General features: G+C 49.8%; 1 protein-coding gene across 3 annotated transcripts in view; it reads left to right on the top strand.

Moving 5' to 3' along the window:
- Positions 1 to 16,320, top strand: part of lcmt1 (leucine carboxyl methyltransferase 1) — a 57,011-nt gene that overhangs the window by 21,144 nt on the left and 19,547 nt on the right. For all 3 annotated transcript variants that reach the window (XM_038819890.1, XM_038819892.1, XM_038819891.1), the window contains exon 5: positions 9,825 to 9,901. In XM_038819890.1, the coding sequence (XP_038675818.1) occupies positions 9,825 to 9,901 (77 nt within the window). The remainder of the gene's footprint in view (positions 1 to 9,824; positions 9,902 to 16,320) is intronic.

Genomic DNA, 16,320 nt, shown 5'->3' with positions numbered 1-16,320 from the left:
AAATTAGGACTGCGGGAACTCTCCACAGGCAATCCCTCATGCAAGATTAATGGTCGGGTCTTATCATCATACTGAGTCCATATGATGAGAACGTTTTCTATGATCCAGTCATCTGTCACACTCAGTGATGGATGCAAGCCTATGAGTCGGGTCACCTTTGTGTGCACTGAAAGCTTCTTCAGCAGCTCTGTCTAATGACTGACAATCACTCATGACCATGCCTTCATCTGGAGTATCCTAACTTCAGCATTAATTAGTTAATGCTTTGATAAATAAGCACGTATATCAGGTGGAAAATGGCTCTATTCGACATCGCAACATTTCCATTCCACAAGTCTCAGATGTCCACATGGAAACCAGGCATACTAATGGCATTCTCACGAACAAACAATCATGTTGGTTGCCCATTGGAGAGCTGTCTCAGGAATATGGGCTAGCCACACCATCAGGTCCAGAACAGCATCCTTCCGGATAATAGTCTGGCATTTGAGGCCTTGACATACACCACTGTTCTTGCATAGTCGTTGCCCACCAGCAGCCAATTCAGGAGTCATTGAGTGTTAGCTAGGTTCACAATTCTACATTATGCAAGTTAACAACTGGACACTGCTGAACAGCTGATATATAGCTGTAAACACAACATAACACTGCAGGACACCAGGAACACATAAGATCCCAGAATATTGGCAGATATGTAACCCACACTCAACTCTGGAGAACATGAGGGACAGCCTCTTCTGCACTGTATGACTTTGAAATATTGCAGCAGGTAGAAGAGCAATTCACCAGATGAAAAGTTCACTGAAGCAAAATATATAATAATAATCTTTACTGTCACAAGTAGGCTTGCATTAACACTGCAATGAAGTTACTGTGAAAAGCCCCGAATCGCCACATTCAGGCGCCTGTTCGGGTACACCAAGGGAGAATTGAGAATATCCAATTCACCTAACAAGCACGTCTTTCGGGACTTGTGGAAGGGACCCGGAGGAAACCCACGCAAACTCGGGGAGACGTGCAGACTCCGCACAGGCAGTGACCCAAGCTGGGAATCGAACCTGGGGCCCTGGCGCTGTGAAGCAACAGTGCTAACCACTGTGCTACCATACTGCCCCACAGCGGCACATTGGAATAGTGGCTAGCATTGCTGCCTCACATCGCCGGGGACCCAGGTTCAATTTCGGCTTGTGTGACTGTGTGGTGGAATTTGTACTTTCTCCCAGTGTCTGCATGGGTTTCCTCTGGTTGCTCCAGTTTCCTCCCACAGTCCAAAGATGTGCAAGTTATGGGGCTACAGGGATAGGTGGGGGAGTTGGGCCTGGGTAGGGTGCTCTCTCAGAGGGTTGATGCAGACTCAATGGGCTGAATGGCCCCCTTCTGCACTGTATGGATTATATGGTTTTATGTGCATAGCATATACAGATTGTGAACATCTGTGCCACCTTTGTGATCTCAAAATTTCTTCATTGTTCTTAACCTTGCCGCTACTTCTGGGTGCATCCCTGATGTCCACATCAGAGGTGGAGGCAGCTTGTTGAATGCTATGCCTGTTGTCTGTGATGGCCTTGGCCTGAAGAACCCCACTGTGCACCTGCTTCAGCCTGAGGAATTTGAGATGATTGGGTGACAGGCAGAAGGGCTTGTAATGTTCGGGCAGCCCAGAGGAGTTCTGGGTGGATAGCCAGGGTGTCCAACTGACACTCCCATTTGTGAGTGCCTGAGATAGTATTCGATCCAAGGAAGAAGCATAGATATTGGCCAAGAAAGGGTCTGATTATTGGCAGCAGTTTAGAATTCAACAAAGAAGGGCCAAGGGATTGATGAAGGGGAAAATAGAGTACAAGAGTAAGCTTGCAGGGAACATATAGCTGACTGTAAAAGTATCTCTTGGTATGTGAAGAAAAAAAGATTGGTGAAGACAAATGTCGGTCTCTTGCAGCCAGAAACAGGAATTTATAATGGGGGATAAAGAAAAGCTGAGCAACTAAACACATACTTTGGTTTTGTCTTCACAAATAAGATACCAGAAATGTTGGGGAATGCAGGGTTTAGTGAGAGGGAGGAACTGAACGAGATCGATATTAGTAGAGAAATGATGTTGGGAAAATTGATGGGATTGAAGGCTGATAAAGATCCAGGGCCTGATAAGTTGCATACCGGAGTACTTCAGGAAGTGGCTCTAGAAATAGTGGTCATCTTCCAGGATTCTATAGTCTCTGGAACGGTTCCTATAGATTGGAGGGTAGCTAATGTAACCCCACTATTTAAAAAGGGACGTAGAGAGAAAATGGAATTATAGACCAGTAAACCTGATGTCGGTAGTGGGGAAAATTCTAGAATCCATTATCAAGGATTTTAGGAGGGCTCTTGGGAAAACAGTGGCAGGATCAGACAGAGTTGGCATGGATTTATGAAGGGGATATCATGCTTGACAAATCTACTGGAATTTTTCAAAGATGTAAATATTTGACTTGAGGAGGAGTCAGTGGATGTGGTTCATTTGGACTTTCACAAGGTTTTTGACAAAGTCCAGCATAAGAAATTAGCATGCATAATTGAAGCACATGGGATGAGTGATAGTGTATTGAGATGGATAGTAAACTGGTTGGCAGGCAGGAACCAAAGAATAGAAAATAACAGGTGTTTTTCAAATTGGCAGGCAGTCACTAGTGGGGTACCACAGGGATTGGTGCTGAGACCTGAGCTATTCATAATGTATGTTAATGATTTAGATGATGGAACAAAATGTAATATCTCCAAATTTGCAGATAACACAAAGTTGGATGTGAGGGTGAGCTGTGAGGAGGATGCAGAGATCCTCCAGATTGATTTGGACAAGTTGAGTGAGTGGGCAAATGCCATATAATTTGGGTAAATATGTGGTTATTCACTTTGGTAGCTAAAACAGGAACGCAGACTATTATCTGAATGGCCATAAATTCGGAGAGGGGAATGTGCAACGAGATCTGGGTGTCATCATGCACCATTCGATGAAGGTGAGCATGCATGTACAACAAGCAGGAAAGGAGGCTAATGGTATGCCGGTCTTCATTGCAAGAGGATTTGAGTACAGGAGGATGGATGTCTTGCTGTGAGGGCCCTGGTGAAGCCACATCTGGAATGCTGTGTGCAGTTTCTCTCTCTCTCTCTTTCCCCCCCCCCCCCCCCCCCGGGTTGCTGCTGCTATTGACCAAGATACCTATCTTTGAGCCAGAAAGTCCAGAAAAGGCTGCCATCGTTTATAGAACCCTTGTATTGATCCTCTCAGGGCAAATTTGACCTTTTCCAATTTTATAAATCCCACCATGTCACTGATCCAGGTCTCCACACTTGGGGGCCTTGCATCTTTCCACTGCAGCAAGATCCTCCGCCGGGCTACTAGGGACGCAAAGGCCAAAACACCGGCCTCTTTCGCCTCCTGCACTCCCGGCTCCGCCGCAACTCCAAAAATCGTGAGTCCCCAACTTGGTTTGACCTTGGATCTAACCACCCTCGACACCGTCCCCGCCACCCCCTTCCAGAATTCTTCCAGTGCCGGGCATGCCCAGAACATGTGGGCATGATTCGCTGGACTCCCCGAACACCTGGTGCACCTGTCTTCACCCCCAAAGAACCTGCTCATCCAAGTCACAGACATATGGGCCTGGTGCAGCACCTTAAATTGGATGAGACTAAGCCTCGCACATGAGGAGGAAGAGTTGACCCTCTCCAAGGCATCCGCCCAAGTCCCATCCTCTAACTGCTCCCCTAGTTCCCCCTCCCATTTAGCCTTCAGCTCCTCCACTGACGACTCCTCCACCCTCTGCATTGCCTTATAAATGTCAGACACCTTCCCCTCTCCGACCCACACCCCCGAAAGCACTCTGTCCATCGCCCCCCGCGAGGGCAGCAAAGGGAATTCCTCCACCTGTCGCCTAGCAAACGCCTTTACCTGCAAGTATCTGAATATGTTCCCTTGGGGGAGCCCAAATTTATCTTCCAGTTCCCCCAGGCCCGCAAACCTCCCGCCAATAAACAGGTCCCTCAATTTACTGATGCCCACCCTATGCCACCCCCTAAATCCCCCATCAGTGTTCCCCGTGATGAACCGATGATTTCCACCTAATGGAGCCTCCATCGAGCCCCCTGTTTCTCCCCTATGCCGTCTCCACTGTCCCCAGATTCTTAGGGTCGCCGCCACCACCGGGCTCGTGGTATACCTCTTAGTAGAGAACGGCAACGGCGCCGTTACCAGGGCACCCAGGCTCGTACCTCTACAAGACGCCATCTCCATTCTTTTCCACGCCCCCCCACCCATTTACGCACCATTGACACATTGGCCGCCCAATAGTACCCCAAAAGGTTGGGCAGTGCCAGCCTGCCTCCATCCCTCCCTCACTCCAGGAAAACCCTCTTCACTCTCGGAGTCCCATGTGCCCACACGAAGCTCAAAATACTGCTAGTCACCCTCCTAAAGAAGGCCCTGGGGATGAAGATGGGCAGGCACTGAAAGAGGAACAAGAACCTCGGAAGCACCATCATTTTGACGGACTGCACCCTCCCCGCCAACGACAATGGCAGCATGTCCGACCTCTTGAACTCCTCCTCCATCTGATCCACAAGCCTGGTGAGATTATGCTTGTGAAGAGTCCCCCAGTCCCTGGCCACCTGCACCCCCAGGTACCTAAAATTCTCCCCTGCCCTCTTAAGCGGGAGCCTACCAATTCCCTCCTCTTGGTCCCCAGGGTGCACCACAAACACCTCACTCTTGCCTAGATTTAGTTTATAGCCTGAAAAGGTCCGAAACTCAGCTAACAGCTCCATCACCCCCGGCATCCCTCCCACCTGGTCCGCCACATACAGTAGCAGGTCATCGGCATACAACGACACCCTATGTTCCTCCCCACCCCGCACCAAACCCCTCCACATCCCTGAATCCCTCAACGCCATCGCCAACGGTTCGATTGCCAATGCAAACAACAAGGAGGACAGAGGGCAACCCTGCCTGGTCCCTCGGTAAAGCCGGAAGTACTCCGACCTCCTCCCATTCGTGGCCACACGCCATCGGGGCCTCATATAGCAGCCTCACCCATCTAATAAACCCTTCACCAAATCCAAACCTCCCCAACACCTCCCATAAGTACCCCCACTCCACTCTATCGAAGGCCTTCTCCGCATCCAGTGCCACCACTATCTCAGCCTCCCCCTCAATCGCCGGCATCATGATGACATTCAACAACCTCCGCACATTCGTGTTCAGCTGCCTTCCCTTAACAAAACCTGTCTGGTCCTCGTGTACAACCCCCTGGCACACAGTCCTCTATCCTGGTGGCCAGGATCTTTGCCAGCACCTTGGCATCTACGTTGAGGAGAGATATGGGCCTGTATGAACCACACTGCTGGGGGTCCTTGTCTCTCTTCAAGATTAAAGAAATCAGCGCCCACGACATCGTCGGGGGCAAAGTCCCCCCTTCCCACGCCTCATTCATTGTCCGCATCAGCAAGGGACCACAAACTTTTATAAAACTCCACCGGGAACCCATCCGGCCCCGGCGCCTTCCCTGACTGCATCTGCTCGATCCCCTTAACCAGCTCCTCCAGCTCAATCGGCGCACCCAACCCCTCCACCTGCTCCTCCTGCACCTTCGGAAAAGAAAGCCCGTCGAGAAACCTCTCCATTTCCCTCCTCTCCACCGTTGGCTCCGACCGGTACAGTTCCCCGTAAAAGTCCTTGAAGACCTCATTCACCTCTACCCCCTTCCGCACCACATTCCCACTCTTATCTCTCACTCCAGCAATTTCCCTACTCGCATCCCGCTTGCGGAGCTGATGAGCCAGCATCCTACTTGCCTTTTCACCATGTTCATACACTGCCCCTTGTGCCTTCCTCCACTGTGCCTCCGCCTTTCTAGTGGTCAACAAATCAAATTTAGCCTGTAGGCTGCGCCTCTCCCCCAACAATCCCTCCTCTGGTGCCTCTGCATACCTCCTATCTACCTCCAGCATCTTCCCCACCAGTCTATCCCTCTCACTCCTCTCGCTCCTCTCCCTGTGTGCCCGGATGGATAACAGCTCCCCACGAATCACTGCCTTCAGGGCTTCCCAGACCATCCCCACCCGGACCTCCCCCGTGTCATTCACCTCGAGGTACCCCCTCAATACTTGCCCGGACCCTCCTGCACACCTCCTCCGCCAACAATCCCACATCCAACCGCCGCAACGGACGCTGGTCCCGCACCTCCCCCATCTCCAACTCCATCCAATGCAGAGCGTGGTCGGAGATTGCAATGGCCGAATATTCGGCCTCCTCCACTCTTGGAATCAGTCCCCTACTCACCACGAAGAAGTCTATCCGAGAATAAACCCTATGTGCATGGGAGAAGAAAGAGTACTCCCGTGCCCTCGGCCTCACAAATCTCCATGGGTCCACCCCTCCCATCTGGTCCATAAACCCCCTCAGCACCTTGGCCGCCGCTGGCCTCCTACTCGTCCTTGAACTGGACCGATCCAGTGAAGGACCGCATTGAAGTGTTCCCCCCCCCCCCCCCAAAAATCAGACCTCCCGCCTCTAGATCCGGGACACGTCCCAGCATACGCCTCATAGAACATAGAACAGTACAGCACAGAACAGGCCCTTCGGCCCTCAATGTTGTGCCGAGCAATGATCACCCTACTCAACCCACGTATCCACCCTATACCCGTAACCCAACAACACCCCCTTAACCTTACTTTTATTAGGACACTACGGACAATTTAGCATGGCCAATCCACCTAACCCGCACATCTTTGGACTGTGGGAGGAAACCGGAGCACCCGGAGGAAACCCACGCACACAGGGGGAGGACGTGCAGACTCCACACAGACAGTGACCCAGACGGGAATCGAACCTGGGACCCTGGAGCTGTGAAGCATTTATGCTAACCACCATGCTACCCTGCTGCCCATAAAGCCCGCATCATCCCAATTTGGGGCGTACACACTAGCAAGTACCACCTTCTCTCTCTGTAGCCTGCCCCTGACCATAACAAACCTACCCCCCTTATCCGTCACCACCTCAGATGCCTCAAACGACACATTTTTCCCCACCAGAATCGCCACTCCCCGGTTATTCACATCGAACCCGGAGTGGAAAACCTGCCCCACCCACCCCTTCCTCAGATGGACCTGGTCCGCCACCTTCAGGTGGGTCTCCTGAAGCATTGCCGCATCTGCCTTTAGCCCCCACAGATGAGCAAGTACCCTAGACCGCTTCACTGGCCCATTCAGTCCTCTCGCATTCCAGGTGACCAACCGGATTAGAGGGCGTCCCATCCCCCTCCCCCGTCGACTAGCCATAGCCTGTCGACTGCCTGCCCCAGGCCAGCACCCCCCGCCCAACCCAGTCCCCACAGCGACAACACCTCACCTCTGTCCCCCCGGCCCCCACCAGCTCCTTCCTGACCCTGCCAGCAGCAACCCGGTATTCCCCTTCCCCCCCCCCCCCCCGCCCCCCAGGCTAGGAACCCTCCATTGTACTTCCGTGGGTCAGCTAACTTCTGCTGACCCCGGAAACTCCCGCCACAAACCCGACCCTTCCCAAAGTGGGATCATCCCCCATCCTGTCACTCCTCAAGGCACCACTCCAGCGCGGGGAGGAACCAGTTAAGGCCCCGCCTCCCCCCCCCCGTCATCATCTCTACCCCCCAGCCCCACAACGCGGGAAACCAGAGGAAAGCCCGCGCTTTCGCACTGCCCCACCACACCCTTCTGACGCGCTCTCAAATACCAGCCCCACTCCATACCCCCAACCCTATACAGAATACAACAAACCCCCCCAACCCCCCCCCCCACCCCCCCCGCAAAATACAAAACCCAAACAATGCCCCCCAACAAAAAACAGAACACCCCAATAAATAACCATATCAAAATTACAAAAGTACAGATAAAAACACAGCAACAGCAGAAACCAGCCATAAAGCATTACAACCGACCCCCAACCCCTAGTTCGAGTCCAGCTTCTCCGTCCGCACGAAGGCCCACGCCTCCTCCGGGGAATCAAAATAATAATGCCGCTCCAGATAAGTTACCCACAAGCGCGCAGGCTGTAACATTCCAAACTTTATTTTCTTCTTTTAGAGCACCTCCTTCGTCCGATTAAACCCGGACCGCCGCTTAGCCACCTCCGCACTCCAATCCTGGTAGATCCGTACTACCCCATTCTCCCAATTGCTGCTCTTCACCCTCTTGGCCCAGCGCAGCACCCACTCCCGATCACTGAACCGGTGGAACCTCACCAGCACCGCACGCGGGGGTTCGTTCTCCTTAGGCCTCCTGGCCAGTACTCTGTGGGCTCCCTCCAGCTCCAGGGGCAGATGGAAAGACCCGGCCCCCACTAGCGAGTTCAGCATCGTGGCCACGTAGGTTGTCAGATCTGACCCCTCCGCGAGGCCCAAGATCCTCAGATTCTTCCGCCTCATGCGGTGATCAAGCTCCTCGAAGCGGTCTTGCCACTTCTTATGGAGTGCCTCGTGCCCCTCCACCTTACTCACGAGGACCACGGCCTCCTCCTCACGTTCAACGGCCTGCGCCTGCAACGCCTGGATGGCAGCACCCTGAGTCGTCTGAATCTCCGAAAGCTTTTTATTTGTTTCCTGCAGAGAGCTCAGCACCTCAGCCTTAAAATCTGTAAAACAGTGCAGGAGAGAAGCTGCTGCTCCTGCGCCCACAGCCTTCACTCCTCTGGTGCTCCGCCGGCCGCCATCTTGGAATCCTTCCCCCGTTTTTTCTGGGGCGCTGCTGCCGTTTTTTCCCCCTTTCCACTCCGAGTTCGAGTCATGAAATGCGGAGAAAGTCGATCACCACACCTTCTCCCACCGTGAGACGTTGAAAAAAAATCCGTTTTGGGCTCTTAAAAAGAGCCGAAAAGTCCGTTTGAATCGGGAGCTCCCAAATGTGCAGCTTCCTACGCCATCGCCGCCACCAGAAGTCCCAGTTTTGGTCTCTTTATCTGTGGAAGAATGTTCTTGCTCTAGAGGGTGTGCAGCGAAGGTTTACCAGACTGATTCCTGGGGTGGCAGGATGGGCGTATGAGAAGCGATTGAGTTGGCCAAGATTGTATTCGGTGGAGTTCAGAGAATGAGGGGCGATCATCGAGAAACCTATAAAATTCTAATAGGACTAGACACGGCAGATACAAGAAGTATGTTCCCGATGGTGGGGTTGTCCAGAATCAGGGGTCACAACCTGAGGATATGGGGTAGACCATTTGGGACAGGGATGAGGAGAAATTTCTTCACCAAGAATGTGGTACGGCTGTGGTATCTGTTGCAACTGCGAGTGGTTGAGGCACTTGGGGCGAAGGAGATCCAAGGATATGGGGGGAACGGTGGGATTAGGCTATTGAGTTGGATCATCAGCCATGATCATAATGAATGGCAGAGCAGGCTCGAAGGGCCAAATAGCCTCCGGCTGCTCCTATTTTCTATGTTTCTCTATGCATTCCTATGTCAGGGTCAAGACATCTGACAGAACATAGACACCTCCATCCTCCATTTTAATCTAGTGATGGTCTCTGACAACCCTGCTTGATGTGCCCCTGTATGTCTTTGAAACAATAAGGGCCGAGTCCAGAGGCTCATCATTGGACTCAGCAAAAGCCAGAAGTCCTATGGGTTTCGGTGTCCCTGACTCCACCTGCTGTGAACAGGATCTGTGTTGTGCTCACCTGATGGTGACCCTGAGCCTGCTCTAAAACGCGAGTTTATAAACTTTGGGGAAACAGCTCAAATTGAATTGTAACAGTGTTGTTTGCCTGTTTTCTATTTCCCATATAAATTTTCTGTTTACCTGGCATAATTATTTTACAGGATCAAAACTTGCTTCCGAAAAAATACTTTGAAATTGACTTTCCAATGATTGTCTTGAGAAAAATACACTTGATCAAGTAAGTTCCTTTGATTATTAAATTATCAGCTTCAATTGCAATTTCAAATTTGTTCAAGAGCGGGTAAAACAATGTATTAATGTGATATGTCATGAAGTGATACAACCTGCTCCTCTTTTCCAATTTGCAGGGTGAGGAGTTATTAAAACATGGTTTGAAGATGTAATTCGGTGTCCATTTTACAGTCCTACATTCTGCTCTTTTATATTCCTGTCATAAATTCCCAATTCCAAATTTAAAATGGAAACTGCCTGTGTGAACTGGTTTTGCTTCAATAATAATAATCATTATTTTGCCACAAGTTGGCTTACACTAACAGTGTAATGAAGTTACTGTGAAAAGCCCCTCGTCGCCACACTCGGGCACCTGTTCGGGTACACTGAGGGAGAATTGAGAATGTCCAGTTCACCTAACAAGCACTTCTTTCTGTAATCGTGGGAGGAAATCGGAGCACCCGGAGGAAACCATGCTGACATGTGGAGAATGTACAGACTGCGGACAGACAGTCACCCAAGCCAGGAATCGAACCTGGGACCCTGGTACTGTGAAGCCACAGTGCTACCGTGCCGCCAACATGCTTTCAGCTGTGGTAGTACCGCAAGGAGCATCTCCCCTCAAGAGAGGCTGTCATCACAAAATGACAAGTTTATATAAGCGATGTTCATTGTGGGAATTTTTTTTAAATTTAGAGTACCCAATTAATTTTTTCCAATTAAGGGGCAATTTGGTGTGATCAATCCACCTACCCGGCACATCTTTGGGTTGTGGGGGCGAAACCCACACAAACACAGGGAGAATGTGCAAACTCCACACGGACAGTGACCCAGAGCCGGGATCAAACCTGGGGCCTCGGCGCCGTGATGCAGCAATGCTAACCACTGTGCTGCCCTTCATTGTGTGAATTTATAATGAGCAATTCTGTAGGACATTAACACAAATGAAAGATCTTTAATATATAAATATATTGGGCCCAGCACTGGTATCTCGGAGACTCCGGCAATTACATCTCCCCAGTCTGAAAAACATCTGTCAATCATTACTGTTTTCTAATCTACTTCTATTTTTTTTTAACAGACAATTTTATTGAGGTATTTTTGGCATTGTAAACAGTAATAATGTACATTAGTGTGCAGATACCAATTACAAACAACAAAGTACAAATAACAGTACCACACTCGCAGATAGACCCGCCTATCCTTCCCCCACCCGCTGACGATTAGTTCCTCGCGAAGAAGTCGATGAATGGTTGCCACCTCCGGGTGAACCCCGATAGTGATCCTCGTACGGCGAACTTGATTTTTTTTCCAAGCCGAGAAAACTTGCCATGTCCGACAGCCATACTTCGGTCTTTGGGGGCTTTGAGTCCCTCCAGGCCAACAGTATTTGTGCCCGGGCTATCAGAGAAGCAAAGGCCACAACGTCGGCCTCTATCCCTTCCTGTACTCCCGGGTCTTCCGACACCCCAAAAATCGCCCCCTCTGGACTCATCGCCACCCTTGTTTTCAGTACCCAGGATATGACGTCCGCAAATCCCTGCCAGTATCCCCTGAGTTTTGGACACGCCCTGAACATGTGGACATGGTTCTCTGGTCCTCCCCCACATCTAGCACACTTGTCCTCCAGCCCAAAGAATTTGCTCATCCGGGCCACCGCCACGTGGGCCCGGTGAACCACCTTGAACTGAATCAGGCTGAGCCTGGCACATGTTGCGGTTACATTTACCCTCAGCGCGTCTGCCCATATGCCTCCCTCCAACTCCCCACCAAGCTCCTCCTCCCACTTAAGTTTCAGTTCCTCGGTCCCTGTGTCCTCTGCTCCCATAAGCTCCTTATAAATATCTGAGACTCTCCCCTCTTCTACCTCACCCCTGGAAATTACCCTGTCCTGGATCCCCCTTGGTGGAAGGCGTGGAAAGGACTGGACCTGTCTACGTACGAAATCCCGCACCTGCAAATACCGAAAGTCATTCCCCCTCGCCAGCCCGAACTTCTCCTCCAGCGCCCTCATGTTCTAATCTACTTCTATAAACTTCATATCCATACTACCACGTTCACCTTAATATTATGTACCTTAACCTTTTATCACCAGGCCTCCAAATGGCACATTATTAATTGCCTTGTGTACACACCCACCTAATTTCGTCAAACAACTCCACCAAATTCATGACGAACCAACTTGCCTTTTACAAATCCATTCTGGCTGCCCTTAATTAGTCCATATATTTGTAGGTGAGAATTTATTTTCCATATTATGACCTCTTGAAGCTTCCCTGTTGTCAATCTTAGGCTGATTGGTCTGTCGTTACTTGATTTCTTCCTGCTCTTTTTGAACATGAGGTATCATTGACAACCTCTGACATAACGTCCATAATCCAAGGAAAGATTCCCTGTTATGTTTGAAGATGTGATATTTTGTTTTTAAAAATCTTTTCAAGTGTTATGTTTTGAAACAAAGTGAATTTGCTCAGGTTTTTATGACCCGAGGCTGTAGGCATTGGAGATTAGCATGAAAGACACATGACCCAATTTGTAGAATGTCATCACACAGTCTATTTCAGTCTGATGTAAGTGTTGGTTGCAGTGAGGGACTAATTACACTGGAAAGAACTACAGTTAGATCCAACCAATATATTTTAACCAAAATCAGTTGCATTTTAAGGACCGCAGTTCTAAGGCACTGCACTTAAGCATAGTCACAGAGTTGTGCAAAACAATAAAGAGCAGTACTTGGGCAGCATGCATATGGATCGACAGACAGGAAATGATGATAAAGAACAGTAAAGCATTGCCTTGAACTGAGAGAAGAGTGAATGAATACACAGATTTTACAATTTTGTTGAGGTTGATCAATGTATGGAATGGATACTCAAGGGTGCAGTGAAGGCTGACTGTGTCAGTCATGTCAAGTATCTGCCAGTCGGGAATTGGAATTTTCCCCTCCAGGTTTTCATGCCAACCAAATGGTTGCTTGATTTTCCTACTGATCCATGTTGGGGATACCATCTGGATACATTAGCATGTCATGAATACTCATTAAGATCACAACTCACTGGAATCGCATTCTCCCTCCTAAATTAGTGCCACTTAAACCAGTAATTAGACTGGTCTGATTTACAACCAGATAAAATGGTGTGCATCTGCCCACCTTTTCACACTTACTTTGAACTGCGTATATGTAGCATTTTCCTTTCACTGTGCTGTTGCCATCTCTCGCTGCCGCCCCAACTCCTCATCGCTGGCAAAGCTGCTGTTTGGGGCTAGACCAGGGTGGTGTGTGCTAGCAGTGCGGCACTCTACCCAGAGAGATTATTGTTGGGCACAGGCAGGGCTGAATTCTACCTGAGCATCTGTTGTGGGGCACAAACAAGGCTGCACTCTGCCTGGAACCTGCCAAGGTTTCAGATGACCAAGGGAGAATGTGAGAGAATGGCAGGCAGAGGAATGACTGAGTGCGGGGGGGGGGGGGCAGTTATGAGGAACAGTGGAGGCCTGGCACGTAGAGGAATGATTGAAACTAGGGAACTGGAGCCCGACATGGAAACGGTGGAGGCAGACTCCTGAGGGGGTTGGGTGGTGCTTAGTTTCGGATGAGAAGGAGGGGGTGCATACAGATCCCTGACTGGGGGAGGGGGCAGTTTGATGGAAACGGAAGGGTAAGTGGCAGGTACTCAATTAGCCATGTCAGGTTCAGTGGGGCGGGCAGGAATGTCCATCACGATTACAATGGGGTTCACGGCTACTGAGGGAAGCAGGAGAATGACTGGGGTGGGGGGGGGGGGGGGGGTGAACCTGCACATCTTGGGGTTCTGGTGGGGGGGTTCTGGGATGTTGCAGAAACTTCCATAGTGACTGGGAAGCTGGAAATTGGTTTCAAGTAAAAATGCAGCAACACCATGTTGACTGTGTGATGGAATGACACAGTTTTTTTTAAAAAGGCCCTGAGAAATAGATTGCTGGGGAAGGGTCAGAGGCAGAGTGGAAGAGTCGACTGCTGGACCCATGGGCCCATTCAATGAATGGCACCCTTAATCTTTTGTGCATTAGAGCATTGAGAAGGTTCAGCTGAAAACAGTAATTTAAACATGTTAAGAAGGTAATGAATTGGGAACACTAAATCATGCTGCGCTCTGACCCGACAACATTCTCAGGCTTTGGGTCACATTTGAAATGGTCTCATTGATCCTTTTGCTATCAGAGGAATGTGAGAAGGTATGCGGGCTCACATCATTAAGGTTATTACAGCGGCAGGACCTATGCCAGATGCAAGATTGTCCATAAGATCTTGTACATTTCATTGTGAAATAGACATGGTTTCCAGGACACAAGACTTTCCAAGATTCCCGAAGTGCAAGGTAGGTGTGAATTCAAATGCAGTAGCCTAACAGTGCCTCGGATGAGAGTGTGAAATCACATGGTTGTGCTCAAACCTCTCAAACTCTATTTGTGATTTTGCTGTCAAATGGCTGGGAGATTAATAGGCACATATGATTCTTGAGTTCCAGTGAGAAAAAAAAGTCCAGGTTGCTGGATGGGGCATCATTTGGGCTTCACTAAAAAAAAGTTGGACAGTATTAAACTTAAAAAGAAAAAGCATGTGTTTGTGCAAAGATGCATGACAGGTCAAGATTGGAAAGAATATAATGAACAGATTGATTGCTGGCTAGTTAACAGAGTTGGCATAAATGGGTCTTTTTCTGGTTGGCAGGATGTGACGAGTGGTGTGCCACAGGAATCAGTGCTGGGGCCTCAACTTTTTACAATTACCCTGTAATATAAATGACTTGGATGAAGGAACTGAAGGTACGGTTGCTAAATTTGCTGACAACACAAAGATAGGTAGGAAAGTAAATTGTGAGGAGCACGTTAGGCGACTACGAAGGGATATAGATAAGTTAAGTGAGTGGGCACAAAATTGGCAAATGGAGTATAATGTGGGCAAGTGTGAAATTGTCCATTTGGGCAAGAAAGGTAGCTTATCTAAATGATGAGAGATTGCAGAGTTCTGAGGGACTGGGAGAACTGGGTGTTCCAGTGCTGTGTTTTTCAAACTTTTTTGCCTGGGACCCATTTTTACCAACCGCCCATCCTTCGGAACCCAGGCCGCCTGGCCGACCTTTGTGACAAACGCCGCCTGAACTTCGCAGCTGACTTTGTGCTTATCTTTAATGCGACAGGTGAGCCTGCTTGGTCTTCACGACCTCACTTGCTTTGTCATTCAGTGTTACATTTATGCAAAGAGCTTCAGCTGATCTAAGTTCTCACTGTGATGGTGCAGGCACCAAAGTACTTGTGGAAGCCAGTGAACTGGCGCTGACTGCCAGCATCTTTTTGAAACATATTTTTATTACTATTTTCCAGTTTTTACAGAGTCACAGCTATCTAGCTGAAGACCTTGTCGGCTAGTAGTACAGTGTCCAACCCCACGTGGGACGCTCGGCACAGCCTGTCTCCAACCTCACATCCATGTAATGTGGAGTGTGGCCAGAGATAATTATCGTGGCGTGTTCCGCTCTTATTATTCCTGGAGGCACTGCTTTCCCCACTGCAAAGAAGTCTATCGTCGAGTATGATTTGTGGACCGGCGAAAAGAGCAAGAATTCCTTCTTACTGGGGTGTAGGAACCCTAGCCGTACCCGTCCTTTTCCCCGATCTGTGGTTTAATCAGTCTGTCAGTGGGTCCTGTACACAGTTGAAGTCGCCCTCCCATAATTAGTCGGTATGTGTCAATGTCGGGGATTTCTGCTATGGATTTTTTTTTTAATGAAGCCTGTGTCGCCCCAGTTGGGCGTGTACACATTTATCAGGACTACCGGTGCCCCATCTAGGATTACCGCTGACCATGAAGTGCCGTCTGCCTTGGTTCATAACTGTCCTTGTCGCAGTGCACCTCGTCCTCTTACTGATCAATATGGCTACCCCCCGAGCCCTCGTACCGTAGCATGAATGGTATGTCTGTCCCACCCAACCCTTTCTCCCTCAGGTGTGTTTCCTGCAGGAAGACTATGTTGGCTTTCAGGCTTCTTAGGAGGGGCGAAGACTCTGGATCTTTTAACCGGGCTGTTAAGTCCCCTGAAAATCCAGGTGATAATCGGGGGGGGGGGGGGGGGGGGGGGGGGGGGGGGGGATTTGTCCCCTCCACTCCTGCAGGATCAACCATACGTACCAACCATACGTACCTGCCGCACACAGCACTCCGGAGTTTCCCTTTCTCCAGGGGCCACCCAACATGGCTGCCAACTGTGTGTATGCCACGTGGGTGCGCCCCTGCACCAGATCCGGGGTCTCCCTGTTTAGGGACCCTCCAAAGTGGCTGCTTGCGGCGCCATCTTGTTTCTTCAGCCTGTTCCTCACTTGTCGAAGACCGTACAAAACCGAACTCTTCCTGCTCTGTTCCTTTTTTGTTCTCTGATTTTGTGTTCT

The sequence above is a fragment of the Scyliorhinus canicula genome, chromosome 15 (genome assembly GCF_902713615.1).
Source record: "Scyliorhinus canicula chromosome 15, sScyCan1.1, whole genome shotgun sequence".
Taxonomy (NCBI): domain Eukaryota; kingdom Metazoa; phylum Chordata; class Chondrichthyes; order Carcharhiniformes; family Scyliorhinidae; genus Scyliorhinus; species Scyliorhinus canicula.
This window is presented reverse-complemented; position numbering and strand designations above follow the sequence as displayed.